Source organism: Phyllosticta citriasiana (assembly GCF_038021145.1).
Source record: "Phyllosticta citriasiana strain CBS 120426 chromosome Unknown IWZ02scaffold_10, whole genome shotgun sequence".
Classification (NCBI taxonomy): domain Eukaryota; kingdom Fungi; phylum Ascomycota; class Dothideomycetes; order Botryosphaeriales; family Phyllostictaceae; genus Phyllosticta; species Phyllosticta citriasiana.
Window position 1 is genome coordinate 1,244,101 of NW_027117287.1, and position 18,501 is coordinate 1,262,601.

General features: G+C 55.0%; 7 protein-coding genes across 7 annotated transcripts; 4 read left to right on the plus strand and 3 right to left on the minus strand.

Moving 5' to 3' along the window:
- Window positions 1–1,328: 1,328 nt before the first annotated feature.
- On the minus strand, window positions 1,329–3,571 carry IWZ02DRAFT_43179 (Alpha/Beta hydrolase protein). Its single transcript, XM_066766183.1, has 2 exons — window positions 2,592–3,571; window positions 1,329–2,546 (listed from the first exon to the last, which is right to left on the minus strand). The coding sequence occupies exons 1-2, from the start codon at window positions 3,442–3,444 to the stop codon at window positions 1,801–1,803; spliced, it is 1,599 nt and encodes a 532-aa protein (XP_066620965.1). The 5' UTR covers window positions 3,445–3,571; the 3' UTR covers window positions 1,329–1,800.
- Window positions 3,572–4,581: 1,010 nt separating this feature from the next.
- On the plus strand, window positions 4,582–6,956 carry IWZ02DRAFT_457716 (ZIP family zinc transporter). Its single transcript, XM_066767950.1, has 4 exons — window positions 4,582–4,915; window positions 4,973–4,987; window positions 5,037–5,152; window positions 5,217–6,956. Exons 1-4 carry the CDS (start codon window positions 4,861–4,863, stop codon window positions 6,519–6,521), a joined length of 1,491 nt encoding a protein of 496 aa, XP_066620966.1. The 5' UTR covers window positions 4,582–4,860; the 3' UTR covers window positions 6,522–6,956.
- A 10-nt stretch (window positions 6,957–6,966) lies between these two features.
- Window positions 6,967–9,077, minus strand: IWZ02DRAFT_457718 (ZIP metal ion transporter-like protein). The gene is made up of 3 exons (XM_066767951.1): window positions 8,682–9,077; window positions 7,688–8,635; window positions 6,967–7,605 (listed from the first exon to the last, which is right to left on the minus strand). The coding sequence occupies exons 1-3, from the start codon at window positions 8,732–8,734 to the stop codon at window positions 7,377–7,379; spliced, it is 1,230 nt and encodes a 409-aa protein (XP_066620967.1). The 5' UTR covers window positions 8,735–9,077; the 3' UTR covers window positions 6,967–7,376.
- A 124-nt stretch (window positions 9,078–9,201) lies between these two features.
- On the plus strand, window positions 9,202–10,960 carry IWZ02DRAFT_457721 (acyl-CoA N-acyltransferase). The gene is made up of 3 exons (XM_066767952.1): window positions 9,202–9,309; window positions 9,359–9,887; window positions 9,934–10,960. Exons 1-3 carry the CDS (start codon window positions 9,273–9,275, stop codon window positions 10,808–10,810), a joined length of 1,443 nt encoding a protein of 480 aa, XP_066620968.1. The 5' UTR covers window positions 9,202–9,272; the 3' UTR covers window positions 10,811–10,960.
- Window positions 10,961–11,187: 227 nt separating this feature from the next.
- Window positions 11,188–13,095, plus strand: IWZ02DRAFT_43474 (dehydrogenase E1 component-domain-containing protein). Its single transcript, XM_066766389.1, has 5 exons — window positions 11,188–11,451; window positions 11,523–11,656; window positions 11,743–12,197; window positions 12,250–12,485; window positions 12,537–13,095. Exons 1-5 carry the CDS (start codon window positions 11,320–11,322, stop codon window positions 12,816–12,818), a joined length of 1,239 nt encoding a protein of 412 aa, XP_066620969.1. The 5' UTR covers window positions 11,188–11,319; the 3' UTR covers window positions 12,819–13,095.
- Window positions 13,096–14,050: 955 nt separating this feature from the next.
- On the minus strand, window positions 14,051–15,462 carry IWZ02DRAFT_423636 (S-adenosyl-L-methionine-dependent methyltransferase; the record flags this gene model as incomplete). The annotated part of the gene is made up of 2 exons (XM_066765875.1): window positions 15,004–15,462; window positions 14,051–14,939 (listed from the first exon to the last, which is right to left on the minus strand). Exons 1-2 carry the CDS (start codon window positions 15,063–15,065, stop codon window positions 14,051–14,053), a joined length of 951 nt encoding a protein of 316 aa, XP_066620970.1. The 5' UTR covers window positions 15,066–15,462.
- Window positions 15,463–16,512: 1,050 nt separating this feature from the next.
- On the plus strand, window positions 16,513–18,281 carry IWZ02DRAFT_423641 (ADP-ribosylation factor GTPase-activating protein 1; the record flags this gene model as incomplete). Its single annotated transcript, XM_066765876.1, has 4 exons — window positions 16,513–16,808; window positions 16,931–16,999; window positions 17,113–17,853; window positions 17,910–18,281. The coding sequence occupies exons 1-4, from the start codon at window positions 16,767–16,769 to the stop codon at window positions 18,279–18,281; spliced, it is 1,224 nt and encodes a 407-aa protein (XP_066620971.1). The 5' UTR covers window positions 16,513–16,766.
- Between the last annotated feature and the right edge of the window lie 220 nt (window positions 18,282–18,501).

The following is an 18,501-nucleotide window of genomic DNA, read 5'->3' on the forward strand; positions in this document are numbered from 1 at the left end:
AAGACGTCTGCTTTCTACTGCATTTGAAAGCTCTTGGCTCTGGCCTCTCGATGCCACACTGCACTCCTGGTAGTGACGAATTGGCGCACACACACACACACTCTCACTCAGTGACGCCTATCGTGATCCGGTGTGTGTTGCCCTTGAAACAACCCATCCAATCTCCCAATGAATTCCTTGCTCGCGTCCAACTTCTATGCTTCATTCTCCATCAAGGAAGGAAGCCGCGGCCAAGCTCGCCATTGGCTGGCGCGGCTACTCGGGGAGGCGATGAGACCTGCTTGTCGTCACGGATTCCAAGGAGCCAATTCCCCGATTGTACCGAAAGGTGGTTAAGGTTGCATCTGTGCTGGCCAGGAGTTGGGTGCTGGTGCTAGAGCTCGACGCAGAAGGGCTGCCGCCGCCAATCCGGGGAGCCATATGTCGCCAATCCCTTTCTTCAAGCGCGGCTGTAGAGTCTCCCGAAAGTCCGTGACCGGTCTGTCATGGACAGCGTTTCTCTAGATGTGTGAAAGATTGTCGGCTAGTTGTTGGTTGAGTCACAGTGCAGGCGCTTGTGCGAGACAAGCTCTGCAAAGTGACCCCGATGACGCTTTGATCAATGCATTTGGCCAACGGGATGGTGGTCGAATTTCGTATTGGATCGGGACTTTTTCGCCTCGCAGGTGCGTGGGCATCGCAAAGCACAAGTCTTGACATTCGGTGGGGGATCTAAAACCACGCTGGGAAATTTTTGAAGCTGTGATTCGTCCGGTTTGGTGCCCTTTTTTTATTTTTTCACACCCCTGATTGTTGATGAACATTTCCCTGGCTTGGCGACAAGAGTCCAGACGAGATTGAAAAATGGACACTAGTCGATAAGATTAGTGGCAGTGGCGATGTTGAAGGAAGGCTTAGGACTTGATGGAAGTAGGTTGCGCATGCGTATCTGATCGACCGATCCTAACCATCCATAGCCCAGTGCCTGATAAGGTCAAGGAACAGGGAAACGTGTGCGGCATAAGTCGTCGTCACAAAATCTAGGGAGCCATTGGTAGTACGGCCCAGGTCATACAGGAGGAAGGAATACCCACCTAGAAGTTGGTCACCACCATTTCACCCTCCGGCAGGAGTAACTTCATTTTGGAAATGGAAAGGACCAAAAATAGCTTTAGTCACCGACATGGGTCCAGAAGTAGGCCGAGGAACATAAAGTAGAGGTGTGGTCAAGTCAACTGGACATCCTGTGTTCTAGGGCTTGCGACTGATGTGTCGCAGGAATGAAAGGTACCCAGTGCCATGGAAATGTGACAGGTCTGGACGTCACATTCCCCGGGTCATGATGTTAGAAGCTCCCTGGATTCATCTTGTGCGCTCGTGATACAATGGACGAAAATTTTCTCAATCTGCCTCGATGGCGGCCAATTCGCAGTAGGAGCTTGCCCTCATGTGAAGCTCAGCGATCATTCTTGTCTCAGAAGGCAGTATCCACGGAAAGAATGGCCGCGGAACACCTTGATTCCGAACGAGGAGGCAAAGGTTGGCGCTGATCGTAGCAGCTATGCGCGAGGTCCGAGTAAAAACAAAGCCGAGCAAGATGGCCGTAGAAGTTGGGGCCCCATGCAATGTTAATAAATGCACAGGAAAGTCAGTAGATGAGAGCAGGGAGACGCCAGACCTATTATTTTCGAGTATACGTCTCAGAGGCATGGGCCCACCCGGTGAGCTCCGGATCATTCCAAAAATCCACCAACACCCTGCAACTCCAGTCCATGCAACTCTGCTGGATTTCGTAAAAACAACAAAAATCTCAGCCACTCATCAGCCCAAAAAGCTTTTCACCGCTCCTCCGACGTGTTCCAGATCGAGAAGGAATGTGTCGTGCCCGAACAAGCTCTTTTCCTCTCCAAGCTCAATGTGCGTGACATGGCTGTTTCCAGCGCGCCGCAGTGTCTCCGCAATCTCTCTTTGTTGCCACGCAGGGAATAGAATATCACTTGCAACACCTAGCACCAGCGTAGGGGTGTTTGCCAATGGCTTCATGCCTGCAACCAGGTCTGCGGGCGGTTCCTGTGGGCTTGTAGAATGCGGCGATGCCTGGGCTGCGGGAGTCGACTGGTTGCTATTGGATTGCTCCTGTTCCTCATAGGGTTTCTCAGGAAGGGTCAGATTGCATGTGTCGGCGGTCGCCGTGGCGTGAGCACTGTTACCAGCGGCAAAGGCCGCTAGCTTGCCTTCGTTTTCGGCTCTTAGGCTGTTGATGCGAAGGCGGTGTTCGAGGCCCAGATCGAAAAGATCCATGGCCTTTGACACGTAGAGCATGCTGTTGGCATCGTATTCAAGACACCACTTTTCTCCGGCATGGTCAAGGTACGTCTCGATCAAAAAGTCGGGACAGAGCGCAGGAGGTTTGGACGGGTCAGCCCTTCTTCTCCCAAACCGTTGCTCCCACTCTGGTCCACTGCGGTATGTTACTGTTGCAATCTGACGAGCAAGTTTCATGCCATTGTGCGGCGGTATTCCATCATAGTAGAACCCACGGTTCCAGTTTGGGTCCGTCATGAGCACTGGTGAAGTCAGTCACGTCCCCGTTGGAAATGTCAAGTACATACCTTGTCTTTGAGTGTGGCGCATGGCAATGCTGTAGGGGTGGCTACGCGCACAACCGCTGATGCTTATGATTCTGCCCACACGTTCAGGAAACAGTACACCAGCCGCCAAACTCAGCATACCGCCCATGCTTGAGCCCACGCTTGCATAGAGCTTTGCGATGCCCAGATGGTCCAGCAGTTTAAACTGAGCCCGTTCCATGTCCTCCATGGTTAAAATCGGAAATCTCGTTCCATACCGCTCGCCGTTTGCAGGGTCGTTGGACGATGGCCCAGTCGAGCCATAGCATCCTCCAATGACGTTTGTGCAAATGACAAAGTATTTGTCCGTGTCGATTGCTTTGCCAGGGCCAATAAACTTCTCCCACCAACCCGGCTTGGGATTTGCTTCGGTGCTGTGGGCGTGGCTCGAAGCCGATAGACCAGTGTGTAGGAGTATGGCATTGCTCTTGTCGGCACTGAGCTTGCCCCAGGTCTCGTACGCAACGTTGAATTCTGGAAGAATCCCGCCCCAATCCAAAAGTATAGGGTCCTTGCAGACAAATGTTTCGTGGTGTCCGGTCGTATACGTCGGCTCGGGCCCTTGCAATGAGCGTTTCTGCAGGATTTTAGACCGACTCTCGACGGCATCTAAGCACGGGAAGCTCAGAGCCGGGTTGGTTGACTCGATCTCAGGGTCTGGCTTGTCTCTGGCAGCGGGCTGAATCTTTCTTGGTCCTTGGATGTGGATGCGACGCGTGCTTTGTGATGGGTAAGCAGACCGGGGCGTTTGAGTTTCGATGGAGTGCGATCGCATGAAACGCAGAAGCTGCCTTACTTGCCGCGGAGCAGCAGAACCACGTCGCAGAGAAGCCATGCCGAAAAAATGTGCAGAGAGCAGCCTATCTCATGACGGATGCAGGCGTAGACGAGAACAAAAAGTGCCCGCCGAGCTAGCTGCCTCTGACGCCATTCGCCGGCCATCGGTCTCTTTTGTCAGCAACACCAGACACTCACACAACCGACCGACCATTCCGACTGCGGGCAGCCAGATGGCGACAAAGCACATGATAGGAGGCTGCCTACATCCCCAGCGCATGAATTTGAGGCTCGAACCAACCAGATTGAAAAATTAAATGTTTTGCGCGAAGCATGGTCTTCGGCCAAGTTCGGCGTATTTTCGAGGTATCATATCCCAAGACTTGACAAGAAGTTTCAATGTCGCTGAGTGTGACAAAGATGGTTCCGCTCGAAGAACCGAGACAATCAACGATGGGATACAAAACCCATAATGTGCTGAATGAAAGAGAAGTCGAAAAGCGCAGAGGCACATTTGTTCGACGGATTCCACAGCCTTGGGCTCAAAGGCGTCTGGTTGAAGCCTCGACGGAAACTTGAGGTTGAAATAAGCACATGTGAACATTCCTATAAAGCCCTGGGCACATGCAAATCACTTCAAAACGTAACCTCTGTTTGTTTTGATGTTGCCAACAGCACACGCGTCCAGTGGTCAGTTTCGTCGAGGAAGACGGTCGCATAGACACAGTCATTTGTCGCACGTGTCATTGACAACAGATGGCAACGTGATCAAGAACAAGCATGTCATTAGGTGAGTTGAAGACAGTCCATCGCAACGCTTAACGGGAAGGAAGAGTCGCGTGGACCCTTATGAGGAGCCGTCGTTTCGGCGGGGAGAGAGTGGAAATGAGGACGGAGATGGCGCGGCGGAGCTGGGCATCGATGCCTCTGGACGTGCAGGGGAGGGCGGGCGGATGGTAGGCTGCAGAGTAGAGTGCATGCATGCTGCGAGCTGCGAGCTGCGAGCTGCACGACACAATTGAGGTGTCGAGGGAATGAGTGAGAGTTGGCGTGGGTGGCGATGATGGTTCCTGGGCGGTCAAGGCGGATCGGAGACCAGACCGGTCAGCGGGCCAATGAGGGAGACGCCACAGGCTGAGCCAGGTCTCACGGGGGGGGGGGGGGAGGGGCGGTGACAGGGCTAAGGAAGGTAAGGCTCTGCTCTCTGCTCTCTGCTCTCTGCTCTCTGCCCTCTGCTCTCTGCTCTCTCGCGCTGCCAACAAGGTACTCAAAACCTCGCGAGCCCACTCGACCCATCCGCCAGTCCTCGCTCTCTCCCTCTCCCACTTTGCTCTCTTATCTCCACTAACTACCTTACCTTACCCGCCTCTCACACGTCGCTGCCGCTTTCCCCACTCCCGTCTCTCTCGCTCCACCGGCCTCTTCCGTACAACCGACGCTCCAGGGCCACTCGTTGGCTCGCAGGGGTGCAACCATGGTCTTGGACAATGACACTAGGGGGTGGATTATGACCGTCATGAGCGGTGTAGGTGCGGCTTCCCGCTTCCACTCTATTTGCGTCCCTGGCTAACGTTTGCGGCTAATAGCATGCACCCTTGGAGGTTAGTCTCCCGCGTCCAACATTCTGCCGCGCGGTACTGAGTCGTACAGCTTCAATAATATGCGTCGATATCATTATCCGCCTGCTCCCCGGCCAAAGAAATTTCAAAATCCAGGACAGCAATGCGTTCTTGTCCTGCTCTCTTAGCTTGAGCTTTGGTGTTATGGTGAGAAGCACCAGATCCCACCAACCGAATTTTCCAATGACATCACTACTCACCACCGCGATAGCTCTTCTCATCGTTATCGAGCATGCTGCCCTCCGCCAAGAACTCGCTGCAGAGAGGCGGCCATTCACCGAAATCCTCGGCCTGGATTCTAATTGCCTGTTTTCTTGGTGGTGTGATAGGCATCCAGATTCTCTCGCGCATCATGCATCAGTTTATGCCGTCCCACGTGGTCGACTGCGACCACAGCCACGATGAAGAAGCCCCGAAAGAAGACGCAGATTCCGACAAGCCCCACCATCACGAAGAGCACGAAGACTTCCATGCACGACGGCCTCTCGACGCATCCATTCCCAACAGTGGCCCCGTCAGCCTGGATGCCTCGATGCACAGCGAAATGTTTGGCAGCCAAGATTCTCTGCGGCCACCAAAATCCAAACTTTCTCGAAGGCCATCACTGCCTATGCAACTCGCCCACAAGGCGTCCCAGTATATCTTGAAGAAGTGTGACGAGGGCGGGCCCTGTCATGGCTACACCGACCCATGCGGCGTCGACTGCTTCAAGATTGTGCAAGCCAGAGGAGGTACAAGATCTGCCTATGGAACCTTGTCAAGATCAGGCACGTTACTTCGCCAGGCCACGGCATCTTTCCACAGCTCGATGCGTCGACAGCCGACGGACGAGACAACACCCCTGACACAGGTGCACTCGGAACCGCATGCCCTAGAATACAACACACTTTCGAGTAATCCTTCTTACTACCACACCCACAGCAGTCGCCACAGCCGCTCAAGGTCGCCACAGCCACATGCTCACCACGACCACGTCCACCACGCTCACACGCACGACGACCCAGACGCATCGGCACACCACCATCACCACGTGCCCACCAACGCCTTTCTCTCCATTGGTCTCCAAACCTCGATCGCCATTGCCCTCCACAAGCTCCCAGAAGGCTTCATCACTTACGCGACCAACCACGCGAACCCGCAACTGGGCTTCTCCGTGTTCCTGGCGCTCTTCATCCACAACATCACCGAGGGTTTTGCGCTGGCGTTGCCGCTGTACCTGGCCATGAACTCGCGATGGAAAGCCATGGTCATCTCGACGCTGCTTGGCGGTGCCAGCCAGCCCGTCGGCGCCGGCGTCGCCGCCCTCTGGTTCAAGATTGCCGGCCACGCGGGCATTGGCGAGCCCGGCGAGGCCGTCTACGGCGGCATGTTTGCCGTCACGGCGGGCATTATGGCTAGCGTCGCTCTCACCCTCTTCCAGGAGGCCATGGATCTGACGCATAGCCGCAACCTGTGCATGGTGTTTGCATTTGTCGGCATGGCCGTCTTGGGCGTAAGCAGCGCACTCACGGCTTAGAGCATCATGGGTTGGTTTCGGTCAAAGTAAAGAACGGCCGGAGTTGGATCAGAGATCATTTTTTTTGGGATGATCGTTTGTTATGGCATTGCCCTTTTTTGATGTTGATATGTGTCATGCCGCAACGTTGAGACGATTGCTTTTATGTGTTTGAGTTGCCCCTTTTTGCCCTCCGCTCCCCGTCCCCCGCCTTTTGTATTCCGATGCTTTCCCACGTCCCATCGTCCTACATCTATCTGCCTGTATCCATGCCCTCCCTCACGCCTGCTTCTCAACCGCCCGGGGAGACGCTTCAACGCTTCCCTCCCCTCCCCTGTCCTCTTCCCCGCTTGATACATAGACTGACGCCCTCTCACGAACCACGGCATTTAATGAATCAGATATTACGAATTTTCGTGCCAATAACTTCAGTCTTGAAAATCATTCACACCGTCTATCAAGCCGCCCGCCCGCCCGCCCGTCTCCCACGGTCCGTTGGTCAGATCATTATTAGTGCGGTGCGGGAGCAAAAGTTTTCCCAATAGCCGCATCGGTACCGGAGTCTTTTTTGAAATTGTCGCATTACAGACATTGAAGGGGGACAGATGCCCTCGCCAGACAGACACTGAGAAACGCCCCGACGTCCAATGTGAGATGATGCTCGCTGTCGTTGACATGCACGGCCCGTCTCGTCCCGTCCCGTCCCGCCGTCCCGGTCCCATACACACGTAACTCGTAGATGAGATGGCAGTAGGATGGTGGGTGGTTGTGGTGGTTTTCCTACGCTCACAGCCGTAACCTGCAGTTTCCACCATCAGTGGCATCTTCCCCTTTCTATGTTGTCGAGGAAGTCTTGTTCTGGACAGACACCTTTCACTAGTGACCCCCGTGCCCAATTTGCGCCAGCAAGGGCACGAGCATGCCAATTGCCTGCACCGCAACGTCAGATCCGCTGATGCCGCCCGCCTGTCTGGCGTCACCGCTGTCGAGGAGGCCCCCATCGCCGCCGCCATAGCCATTGGAGAGCGGCGAGCGGTGCGGCGAGTGCGCTCCGTGAGCGCTTGCACTGCCGGCGGCTTCTTGCATGCTGTGCATGGCGACGTAACTGGAGAGAGTGTGTGTTAGAGCGTTGGGTGAATAGCGGGATAAGGGATTTGTCAGATGGGAGAAGGGAAGAGGGCGCTTACAGAAAAGTCCCGCCCGAAAACAGCAGCACGCAGCCCGTCGCAAACTGCATGCCCTGCTCGCCGCCCAGCGTCTCGCGGCCGAGCATGTTGACGGCGATCCAGGTGACGAGCGCGCCGACGGGCGCGGCGAGGCTGAAGACGAGCAAGTGGCCGCGAGCCGTCCGCTTGCTGAGGCCCTGCTTGAGCAGCACCGACGTCAGGCCAAAAGCCGCTGGCGCCTTGTGCACCATGATGGCGATGAAGACGATGATGCCGAGCTTTGCGCTCGACGTGCTGGACGAGGCGCCGAGCGCGATGCCGTCGGCGGCCGCGTGGATGACCAGGCCAATGGTTGTGGCTGGAGGGTTAGAGGATGGCGGCGGCGGCGCGTCGACTGGGTGGAGCGCGGGCGAGTGCGAGGGCGAGTGGTGGAGGCCGCTGGAGAGATTGGACAGCGATATATGGAGGGGACGAGAAGGTGTCGAGGCGAAGACTGAGGGCAAAGCGTCTATGAGGTACATGAGGATGAAGCCCAGGACCAGCGATATCCCCACCCAGGCATGGGGTTCGTGTCCATGGGAGTCGTCGTGATGCTCTCCTGCAGATGGAGAGTCTTTCTCTTGTTCGTCTTGACTGGCTGGCTCTGCATCGCGGCGGGTCAGATCCGCGACATTTTCTGTGCTGCGCTCCACGTAGATCAAATCCTCCCTTCTCTCCAGCTGTTTTACGTCTTCCAAATTGTTCGTCCGAGCGACAATCGCCCGAGGTAATCCTGCACCGTGCCATTGGACATTTCGAGTCGAGAGAGAACGCGAATCAGAGTGCGCAGTGTATAAAGTCTCGATGCCTTCGGGAATGATGACAATCAGAGCTGTGCCGATGAGCACGCCGCTGCCGAGCGCCGAGATGAAGCGAAGATTGCGCTGCGACAGCGAAAAGGAGAGTGGTAGGGATCCAGCCAAAAAAGATCTAACGGGTGTCAGCCACGCGGTACGAATCGCTCCGTTTGACGCACGAGATGGCCATGATCATGCTCAGGCCGAGCAGCATGAAAAGGCCGTTCCACATGGCGGCGGTTGTTGAACGGCTTGCGCCTTGGAGATCGAAGAGTTTTCAGAAGGAACGACCTCGAGCGAGCGACGACATGCGTAAGGCCGGTGAAAAGATAAGGGACGCGAGGGCTGCGGCTGGGAGTCTGGCGATATGGGAGGGAGGAGAGTGTTGGTAGTCGAGGCAGCTAATGGTGGCCCTGCGGCATGTGGAAGTGGGTCTTCAAAGCATCCCAGTTGGAAGTCTGAATGTTGAAAGTTTTCTGCTCCATGAGAAGCATTGGACGTGGAGCTTTGAATCCTCCTGCTCAGGATCCACACTGAAGCTTTTGCTAGCGCCAGGTGAAGTCGATGGAGCTTCATGTAGGGTTGGCAGCGGCCACAACTTTGCAGCTGTAGGGCTGATACATTTGCGCACGGTTGCCTGCCCGCGCGCTAGCGCCTCGCCTGACGCGTCTGCGCGCGGGAGCTAACGAAGAGCTTCCGCCTCACCACCAGCCAACAGCACACAACTACAACCGACACCACCAGCTTGGCTCTGACGACAAGGTTACAAGATGGCCGATAGCTTGGGCATCGAGGCCATTCAGGAGTGTAGGCTTTCCTTCACCGTATTGCACGCTTTGTGCTGACAGTCGCGTAGTTGTCGCAAACTCGAACGAGGCGCTTCAGATCAACCTGGTGCGCCGCGGCAAACCAGTCTTCGAAGAGCCCTTCAACCCGGCCTTTACCTACCCCATTTTCGGGGAAGACGAGACCATCTTCGGCTACAGCGACTTGGAACTGAATCTCAACTTTGCCGCGCATGATCTCAAGCCTTCGCTGCAGATAAAATACGACAAGAAATGGGTTCCCATTGGAGAGACCAAGGCCATGGATCTGGAGGCGATACTAAAGGAATTCCTGCACCCTGATGCCTTGCGCCCCGACAACGCTACCAAGAACGGAGACGATGCTGCCGACAGCAAATGGCGTCCTCCCGGCCAACGTCTGCACAGATACTCGCAGGGTGGCAGGCAGTTCGAGATCTGGTACGGATCTCTGGCCGACCCTACGCTCAGGGAGATCCTTCATCGCATGCAGATTCTCATCCCTCTATTCATCGAGGGTGGTACTCTGCAAAACCTCGAAGACTTTGACTGGACCATGGAGCGCTGGAAGACTTTCCTTTTGTGAGGCCCCGACTGACACATTCTGACTCCGAGCTAACGAGGGCAGGTACGAGGTCACTCCGTTGGAGGACGATGCTGATGCCTCTCCGTACACCTTTGCCGGCTTCTCAACCACGTACCGTCTCTGGGTCTTCCCTTCACCGTCAGTCCTTGGTCAAGATAGCAAGCCGGGTGATCTCCCTAAGCCTGCGAGCCCTCTGGACTCCCCATCCCGCGAGCGCATTTCCCAATTCGTCATCATCCCTCCATTCCAAGGCCAGGCGCATGGCAGCCATCTCTACAACGCCATGATGTCTCATTTCCTGAACGATTCGAATGTTTTTGAGGTGACAGTCGAGGACCCGAACGAGGCGTTCGACGATCTCCGGGACTGGTGCGACCTTGCGCGCCTTCGCAGCAACTCCGAATTCGAATCCCTCACCGTGGCTGATTCGGTCCCCGAAGACGCTTTGCGCCCCGACGCCACGACACCTTCGCACCTCATCTTGCCCGAAGAAGTGCTTTCCAAGTTGCGACGCGAATCCAAGATTTCGACTCGCCAATTCCACCGTCTGGTCGAGATGCACACGATGAGCAAGATTCCCCCAATGAACCGCCAGCCCGCCCGCATCACGCGTAAGCACAAGGCAGCGGATGCAAATGATCGGCGTTACTATTTCTGGAGGCACTTGGTCAAGGAGAGGCTTTACAATCACAACCGCGACCAGTTGATGCAGGTTGACGCCAGCGAAAGGGTGGAAAGGGTTGAGCATGTTCTGAGTGGTGTCGAGTATGATTACCAGAGGCTTCTCGAGGCTGCAGAGAAGAGGGCTGCCAATGGCGAGGGCAGAAGCTCAAGGACAATCCCGTCAAAGCGCAAGGCGATTGTTGACGACGTCTCGGACGATGATGACGAGGTCATGGAAACCAAGAGGCGCAAGTGAAGATGGGAAACGGGTCAGGATTGATATTGGGCTGGTCAAGTTGGGTGCGGCGTCTACGGGTCACTGGAACATTGCATTGCTGGGCAGGCGGGTTCGTGAAAAGCACAGTTTAGATACCAATCGATTTTGATGGGATGGTTGAAGCCGACAGAGTTGATGAGGCGGGACTGCTTGGGCCGTTTGGCCGATCGCTGGCCGCTCACAACGCCGCCATTTGCAAAGCATCAAGACGATGCGAGCTTGGGTAGAGAAACAGTCGTGAATTGTTCTTAAGAGAGGACGGGAATGGCATGCCAAATGCCAGAGCCCGACGAGCCGCTACAAGCCGCTCCGTGTCGGAGAAATGATCGGACAATCAAGGGCTCAGCGCGGCGGCGAGCTGTGCTTTTCCCAACTGGATCCCGCCGGAGACCCCAACAGAGAATTATCTGAGCTCCATCTCACCCACACCACCTTTCCTCTCCACCACCACCGACCACCCTCTCCCCTCCCCCCACCAGTCCTCCGCCATGTTGTCGCGTGCCCTGAGGACCTCGGCCGCGGCCCCGCTGCGCCGCGTATACGCTGCCCCCGTTGCTGCGCGCCGTTCCGTCACCACCGACGCCGCCTCGTCGCACGTCGACCGCGACGCTGTCCCCGCCGTTAGTTGGATCCATTGCCTTTTGGGCTGATGAGATGGCGTGCAATTGACGACTGACGCTCGCGACAACAGGAGGATGACAAGCCCTTCGACGTCCGACTGTCGGACGAGTCCTTTGAGACTTACGAGCTCGACCCTCCGTCCTACGACCTCACCACCTCCAAGAAGGAGCTCAAGCAGATGTACTACGACATGATTGCAACTCGGTACGATGATTCCGTTTATTCAATTGCCGGCTCGGGCTGGTAAATGCCAGGTGGATCAGCTCCCGCTAACGTTGGCTTCCCCGCAGCCGCATGGAAATGGCCGCCGACCGTCTGTACAAGGAGAAGAAGATTCGTGGTTTCTGCCATCTTTCCACTGGTCAGGAGGCCGTTGCCACTGGCATGGAGCACGCCGTCACCAAGGCCGACAAGATCATCACCGCCTACCGCTGCCACGGCTACGCCTACATGCGTGGAGGTACTGTCAAGAGCATCATTGGCGAGCTCCTTGGTCGTCGGGAGGGTATCGCCTACGGCAAGGGTGGCTCTATGCACATGTTTGCTCCTGGCTTCTTCGGTGGTAACGGTATCGTCGGCGCTCAGGTCCCTGTTGGCGCTGGTCTTGGCTTTGCTGAGAAGTACATGGGCACCAAGAACGTTAGCATCGCCCTGTACGGTGATGGTGCCAGCAACCAGGGTCAGGTCTTTGAGGCTTTCAACATGGCCAAGCTGTGGAACCTCCCCGTCATCTTTGGCTGCGAGAGTACGGTCACCTGTCCGGAGAAGGCTCGATGTGGGGGCTAACAGAAGTACAGATAACAAGTACGGCATGGGCACTTCTGCCGCCCGTTCTTCCGCCTTGACCGACTACTACAAGCGTGGTCAGTACATTCCTGGTCTCAAGATTAACGGCATGGACGTCCTCGCCGTCAAGGCTGCCGTCCAGTTCGGCAAGGAGTGGTGCACTGCCGGCAACGGTCCTCTCGTCTACGAATTCGTTACCTACAGATACGGTGGTCACTCCATGTCCGACCCCGGTACCACCTACCGCGTAGGTTCTCTGTTGAACTCGGATTGTCCCAATTACTAATTGAGATGTTAGACCCGTGAGGAGATCCAGCGCATGCGTAGCACCAACGACCCCATTGCCGGCCTTAAGCAGAGGCTGCTCGACTGGGGCGTCACCAGCGAGGAGGAGCTCAAGTCGATCGACAAGAAGGCGCGCGCCGACGTCGACGCCGAGGTTGCTGAGGCTGAGAAGATGCCCCCGCCGGAGCCTACCCCCAGAATCCTCTACGAGGACATCTACGTCCGCGGTTCCGAGCCCCAGTTCATGCGCGGCCGTGTTCCCGAGGAGAACTTCTACTACGCCGAGTCCAACTAAGCGGTTGTAGTCAACGGGTGTTGTTCGTACGAGGCAGGCAGCAATTTTCTAGGTGACGTCAGATAAAACGACACCAGCAGCGGTAAATGAGACACATGATACCTCCTGGCGCGCACGCGTGGCGACCGGCGGTGGAGTTGATAGTAGGGTGGTTGTACTACACAAAGAGCATTAGACTTGGGTTTTGTTCTTGGAGTCGTACTATTTACTAAATTCCCACTTTTGCGATGCAAAGCGCTTTTCTAGAGTACGACATGTTTAATGCTGGACGCAACTCAAGGTACACTGGCTCATTGACATTGAAAGCACATTCTTGACGTCCGGCCTCTGGTCGAAGGGAGTACTGTTCCCCAATCTTGATCCTCTCTAGAAGATACCACAAGTTAGACCGGAGTCCTCACGGTGGGTGTCCAAATAAGTCACACCCAGCACTGTGGCTGTGTCCAAGCAGCATTCGATTATCAACACAAATGCGCCAACTAAGGAAACGGTCGTTCACTCTGTGGCTAGGTCCCGAATTATCATCAGGGTGGGCATCAATTCACTGACGTCGTCAAATGCCGGTCCACATTGTGTAGACAACAGTGGGTGTAGAATGCGTTGTTGAATTGAATTGAATTGAAAAACATTGACCGGTAGCGCTGCGAAATTGAGCGTCGAATTCAGCCTTGACTACTACTGTGCTGAATTTTACCCCCCGACCAAACACCATACTTCAAAACCACTGCCCTTTCTTGCTGCTAAGAGAGACCTGTAAGAGACAGATATCAATTTGAAGATGCCTCCCCTAAATAGCTTTACATGCTAGCCTTGTGAAAACTACACGCCAATATTTTGTCAATCAATTCATTCGACCAAAGGGTTAGGTTGTGTTGCGTTAACGAACCGGAGGTGCCAACTGAATTGATTGATATTGTCGTTGACAACTGATGTTGTCAACGATTGGACGGGTGATGAGTTAGTGCCCACCCGAGTTACTATTTTCTTGGACAGACGTTATGCTCTGGAAGCTGGGATAGACGGAGTTGTCGGAGAACCGTAATACGTAGAACTTCGACCATGGCGCACGGCAAGGGAAGGGTAGTGAATGCGTGAAAGAAATTAGCTACTGGAACCCTGAAACTCTGCTTGCTTCATGTCAAGTCATATCCTTTTGAACCCACACGTAACTTCTTCACATCTCGCTTTGCCCGCAATTCCACCAAGCGGCAGAGAGACTCGTTCGATCCACCCTACTCGCTCTTTTCCCTCTGTGCCTCGGGCTTCCTCCCAATCGTCACAAAGTACTCGCAGTGGGCGCCAGGCTGCGAAAAGACGCGCTCATGCGTAGTCTTCTTCATCTGTTCCACGGCCTCGGGCTTGCCCCAGCGATCCGTCTGCGGCTTGGCAAGCTTCCGAGCAATTTCATCTATGTTGGCCGGCATAGCAACGGACGCATAGCGGGTCATCTCGGACACTGGCTCACCAGGCAACGCCTTGACGACCCAGCGACGCCGGTGCACCTCGACGTCGACAAAGCCAGCGGCGCGCATGCGCTCAGCCATGTTTGGGCCTGCCCGCATATCCAGCCCGCGCTCCCGCATCGCCGTGCCCATGAAGTCCTCGAACTCGTGCTCAATGTGCGTGCCGTTCGCGTCACGGAACCAGATGTCCAGCTCTTGTAGCTCGAGGTAGCCGCCCGGCGCGAGGAGTGAGTAGGCTCGCGAGATGAGGCCCGGCCAGTTGTTCATGCCCATGACGAGCAAGCGCGCGAAGACGTGCGTGAACGTGTTGGGTTGCAGCGTGGTGTTTAGCTCGTCACTGCTGGGAGGGGCTTCATCCCCTGAGTGTGCCGTGCTGCTGGCCGCCGCTGTGGGATGGACGTCGAGAATGTTGCCTGTAAGAAAATGTAGGTTTGGCGGCGCTTCTTTGACTGATTTCTCTGGCACCGGCGAAATGTCCAAGCCGTAGACCTGGGCCGAAGGATACTGGCGCGCGATGTCGAGAGTGGCGTGCCCGGTGCCGCAGCCTATGTCGAGGATTCTGGACGGGTTCGGAGGCAGGGGCGCCAAAGTGACGCGGCCTTCAAGCATGGACTTGATGGCTGAAGATTGGGCATTGAGGCGGTCTTGTTCGACGGTGCTGGCCAAGTGGTCAGACTGTGCTGTGTTCAAGATGAATCCATGGAAATGGTGGGACTAATTACTCATTCGGAAAAAAGTACACCGATGAGGTGTTGTGATAGCCGCGGCCCGTCTCGGTCGTCATCTTTTTTTTTTTTTTTTTTTTTGGGCTGTGGCTTTCGAGATTGATTACGAGTCTTCAAGGAAATGAATTATTGATTTGAAAAAGCATGCCAAACCTTGTGTCGTGGAGTCTTTTGAAGCTTTTATACTCCAATTCCTACCGAGAAAACTAAAGTCATTGTGAGAGGGAGGCTAACGACGGCACTTTGTATCCGAATCTGGCGCATTATAGCTACACCTCCTCCATAGAAGGAGGGGTCGACATCTCAAGCCTTTCCCAAAATGGTAGTCCGCTGCATGGTGACCACTGGAGCGTCTTGGCCCGGGAGCCTTTCAAAATTTACAGCGGGCAACGGATTAGTCGGCCCCCGAGCCGGTGATACTGATTTTATAAAGAAGTAGGCGAGCTCAAATGGTTCCGGACATTGTATCGCGCCTGTCATCGAAGTCTGCGAGAGAAGGCGAAGGATCTTCGTTATCCATGAGGCGCAGGGATTACGCGGCGAATGGTATATATGTCGTTACCGGTGATAACCGTGTGTTGTGGTAGCAAGAAATCCGATCGCCGACCGCCAAGGTATGGCGACGGAAATGAACGATGCTTGATTGGGGAGACTCTGACTGCTTCTCCGACTCTGCGCAGGACAGCGTACTGCACTAAGCTGAAATTCAGAGATCAAAACGAACAAGTACGGCGAAGTCATTTTGCCGAGTCGTCAAACTTGATCTCACGACTGACGATTCCGGTCTGCTGAGCTGACGTCGAACTTCGCGATAGACGGGCAGCTGCAGAGGAAATAGGTGGAATCGATACACAAAATGTAGTTACTGAGGGAACTTTGCCTTATTCTTGGCCATTTCGGTACTGCCCATACACCAGTGTATTTATCCTTTACCAAGCTCAGGTCGGAACCCCTTTGGGTAGTAGTAGAGTAGATCTTTCACATGGATCATGAGTGGTCCGCACCAAGCTTTTGAAGGTCCAGCGATGTTTCCCATGCTCGCTGCCACAGTAAGAGTCGACAGAAATCGTACGCCAGGAACCTAGCGGCTTGGTGAACAACAGCTCCCAAGGCGCAATCAAGTAGTGAATGAATGCTCTCCAGCCTCACCTGCAGTTGTAGAGCAAGACTTCCGAGATGCAGCAGAAGTATCAAGAGGTTTCATTCCTTCTTACATCCACGATGCTGTTGCGCGGCGCACATGTGTCCAAGACCTATCTTCACATTCTCCGCAGCCTTTACGCGACGTTTGATCCTGAAGTTGTGAGCAAGTCGGCCTCTCGGGTCTAGCCGCTCGAGACAAAAGAATTAAGTTTCAGGGCTGGTGGAAAGTTTTGCCTACGGCCATTGCAGACCATGGGGTGGGCGTGAAAAGAGCTCTTCGAGGGTGGACATAGGTTTGTGGACAAAGCGGTGGTGGACAAGTGGAGTGTCGTCGGCGTGCCTGAATATCTTCTGGGCGCCCCGGCCTCAGCACGGTCCAAGCAGCTGCAGCATCCACCGCGCTGCCCCCCTCGACATCTCGCATGGCTTGAGCGACTTTCGCAGAACATCCCCCGACGCGAGACCACTCCCTGACCACTCTCAGCCGTGAGAGCTCCATTCCCGGGCAAGTCAAGCACACGCGACTTCTGACCACGCCCAATCGACACCTCATCTCGTCTTGATCGCCAGCCTCCCTTTAAATCGACCGCTTCGGAACAAACGCTCGCGCCGCAACCATGAGTAAATCCTGGGAAATTGATCCGGAGACCAGGAGCAAGGTAAGCGCCACGCCATCGTAATGTCGTCGCGCAAATAGCAGCTTCTGCGACTTGATCGCGGTGCTAAAGCGAGAGGACCAAGAAAGAGTAACAGTCGCTAACAATACAGCCGATACCTGTAGCTCCTGGTCATTCAAAAGGAAAATGGTAATAACCAGTGCGTCGACTGCAACGCCCCAAGTCCACAATGGGTATGTCTCTATCCCCAACACCCAAGGCCTCCCTTCGCGCATACAAGAGGCACCGCTTGCTCGCAATGAATGGCCATCATATGATCACAAGCGCTGACCCACAATTATTACAGGCTTCCCCAAAGTTCGGCATCTTCATGTGCCTCCAATGCTCTGGCGTTCATCGAGGCCTTGGCGTACACATCTCCTTCGTTCGCAGTATCACCATGGACGCATTCAAGCCTGCCGAGCTTACTCGAATGAAGAACGGTGGCAACAAACCCTGGCAAGACTTTTTCAATGCCCACGCTTCAAACCAGCTCGAGGGCCGCACCTTCGAGGACTCTACAATCAACGAGCGCTATGACAGTGAGGCTGGCGAAGAATGGAAGGACAGGCTCACCGCAAAAGTCGAGGGCAAGGAATACGTGCCGCAGCCCAAGAGTGAAAAGAAGCCGGCCAGGCATGAGCCACAAACAAGCGGATCAAGATTGCCGGGCAGCGCTATCGGGAGCAGAAGCCAGACTCCAGTGAACAGAAGCATGGATGGGATAGGCTCGGCGCGATCTGGATCACCCAGCTTGGGCACGAACGCCATGTCATCAAAGGCAAAGAACGAGGCGTATTTTGCGCAACTCGGCGCGGAAAACGCCAACAGGCCCGATGGTCTGCCACCAAACCAGGGAGGTAAATTCACGGGCTTTGGCAGCGATCCGTTCCCAGAGAGACAGCAACAAGGAGGTGTTCCCGGCATCGACGATTTTCAAAAGGATCCGATGGCTGCATTGACCAAAGGCTTTGGCTGGTTTAGTACGACTGTTCAAAAGACTGCCATGACAGGGTATGAGGGCTGGGTGAAGCCAAACATGGAAAAGGTGAGTGCTTTGTGAAATGCTTGACCTGACGTGCGCTCATGTCCTCCAAACTACAGCTAGCAGAAGCGGATCTCGCAGCGCAAGCTCGTCAGAGGGCACTTGACCTTGGCCAGACTTTCCAACACACCACCAAGAATGCCGCGGAAAGCTTCAATCGTTTCGTAGAAGGCGATGATAGATTAGCGCCCCGCGGCGGCGCCGCCAAAAAGTCCGGACCAGATGCCGAGCACAAAGACTTCTGGGACTCGTTCGGCGAAGCGCCCAGTGGACCCAGTGCAGACAAGAAGAGTTTCTGGGACGAGTTTGCCGCAGCTGGCGATGTCGCAAACAAGCCAAAGCCGACGAGTGTCGGTACGGCAGCTATGAAAAAGGGAGGACCAGGCGGTGCAGCTCAGAAGAAGGAGGACGATGGCTGGAGTGACTGGTAGACAGCATCCTGAACTTTTGCGTAAAGAGTTGGGCTGGTTAGAGCATTGCAGAATTCCCCTGAGCATTTTTCCAAGGATGGCTTTTTCCAACTGTTTTCTTCGAGAAACGGAGTCGGTTTGATTTTTTGGTGTAGAGTAATACCGGCCTCTACTCATCGGAGTGAGGCATTCATGATGACAAGCTTCGGCAGTTTGGTGTGAGTTGGGGTTTGTGGTTTTA

Excerpts from the sequence above, each read along its gene's own strand:
- IWZ02DRAFT_43179 (XM_066766183.1), bottom strand. The coding sequence starts at position 3,444 with ATGGCTTCTCTGCGACGTGGTTCTGCTGCTCCGCGGCAAGTAAGGCAG. Across the intron at positions 2,547-2,591 it reads GCGCCACACTCAAAGACAAG|TGCTCATGACGGACCCAAAC; the intron begins GTATGTACTTGA and ends TGACTTCACCAG.
- IWZ02DRAFT_457716 (XM_066767950.1), top strand. The coding sequence starts at position 4,861 with ATGGTCTTGGACAATGACACTAGGGGGTGGATTATGACCGTCATGAGC. Across the intron at positions 5,153-5,216 it reads GCTTGAGCTTTGGTGTTATG|CTCTTCTCATCGTTATCGAG; the intron begins GTGAGAAGCACC and ends CCACCGCGATAG.
- IWZ02DRAFT_457718 (XM_066767951.1), bottom strand. The coding sequence starts at position 8,734 with ATGTGGAACGGCCTTTTCATGCTGCTCGGCCTGAGCATGATCATGGCC. Across the intron at positions 8,636-8,681 it reads AGCATGATCATGGCCATCTC|ATCTTTTTTGGCTGGATCCC; the intron begins GTGCGTCAAACG and ends GACACCCGTTAG. Across the intron at positions 7,606-7,687 it reads TTTTCGGGCGGGACTTTTCT|TTACGTCGCCATGCACAGCA; the intron begins GTAAGCGCCCTC and ends CACTCTCTCCAG.
- IWZ02DRAFT_457721 (XM_066767952.1), top strand. The coding sequence starts at position 9,273 with ATGGCCGATAGCTTGGGCATCGAGGCCATTCAGGAGT. Across the intron at positions 9,310-9,358 it reads CATCGAGGCCATTCAGGAGT|TTGTCGCAAACTCGAACGAG; the intron begins GTAGGCTTTCCT and ends ACAGTCGCGTAG. Across the intron at positions 9,888-9,933 it reads CGCTGGAAGACTTTCCTTTT|GTACGAGGTCACTCCGTTGG; the intron begins GTGAGGCCCCGA and ends TAACGAGGGCAG.
- IWZ02DRAFT_43474 (XM_066766389.1), top strand. The coding sequence starts at position 11,320 with ATGTTGTCGCGTGCCCTGAGGACCTCGGCCGCGGCCCCGCTGCGCCGC. Across the intron at positions 11,657-11,742 it reads TACGACATGATTGCAACTCG|CCGCATGGAAATGGCCGCCG; the intron begins GTACGATGATTC and ends GCTTCCCCGCAG. Across the intron at positions 12,198-12,249 it reads CGTCATCTTTGGCTGCGAGA|ATAACAAGTACGGCATGGGC; the intron begins GTACGGTCACCT and ends ACAGAAGTACAG.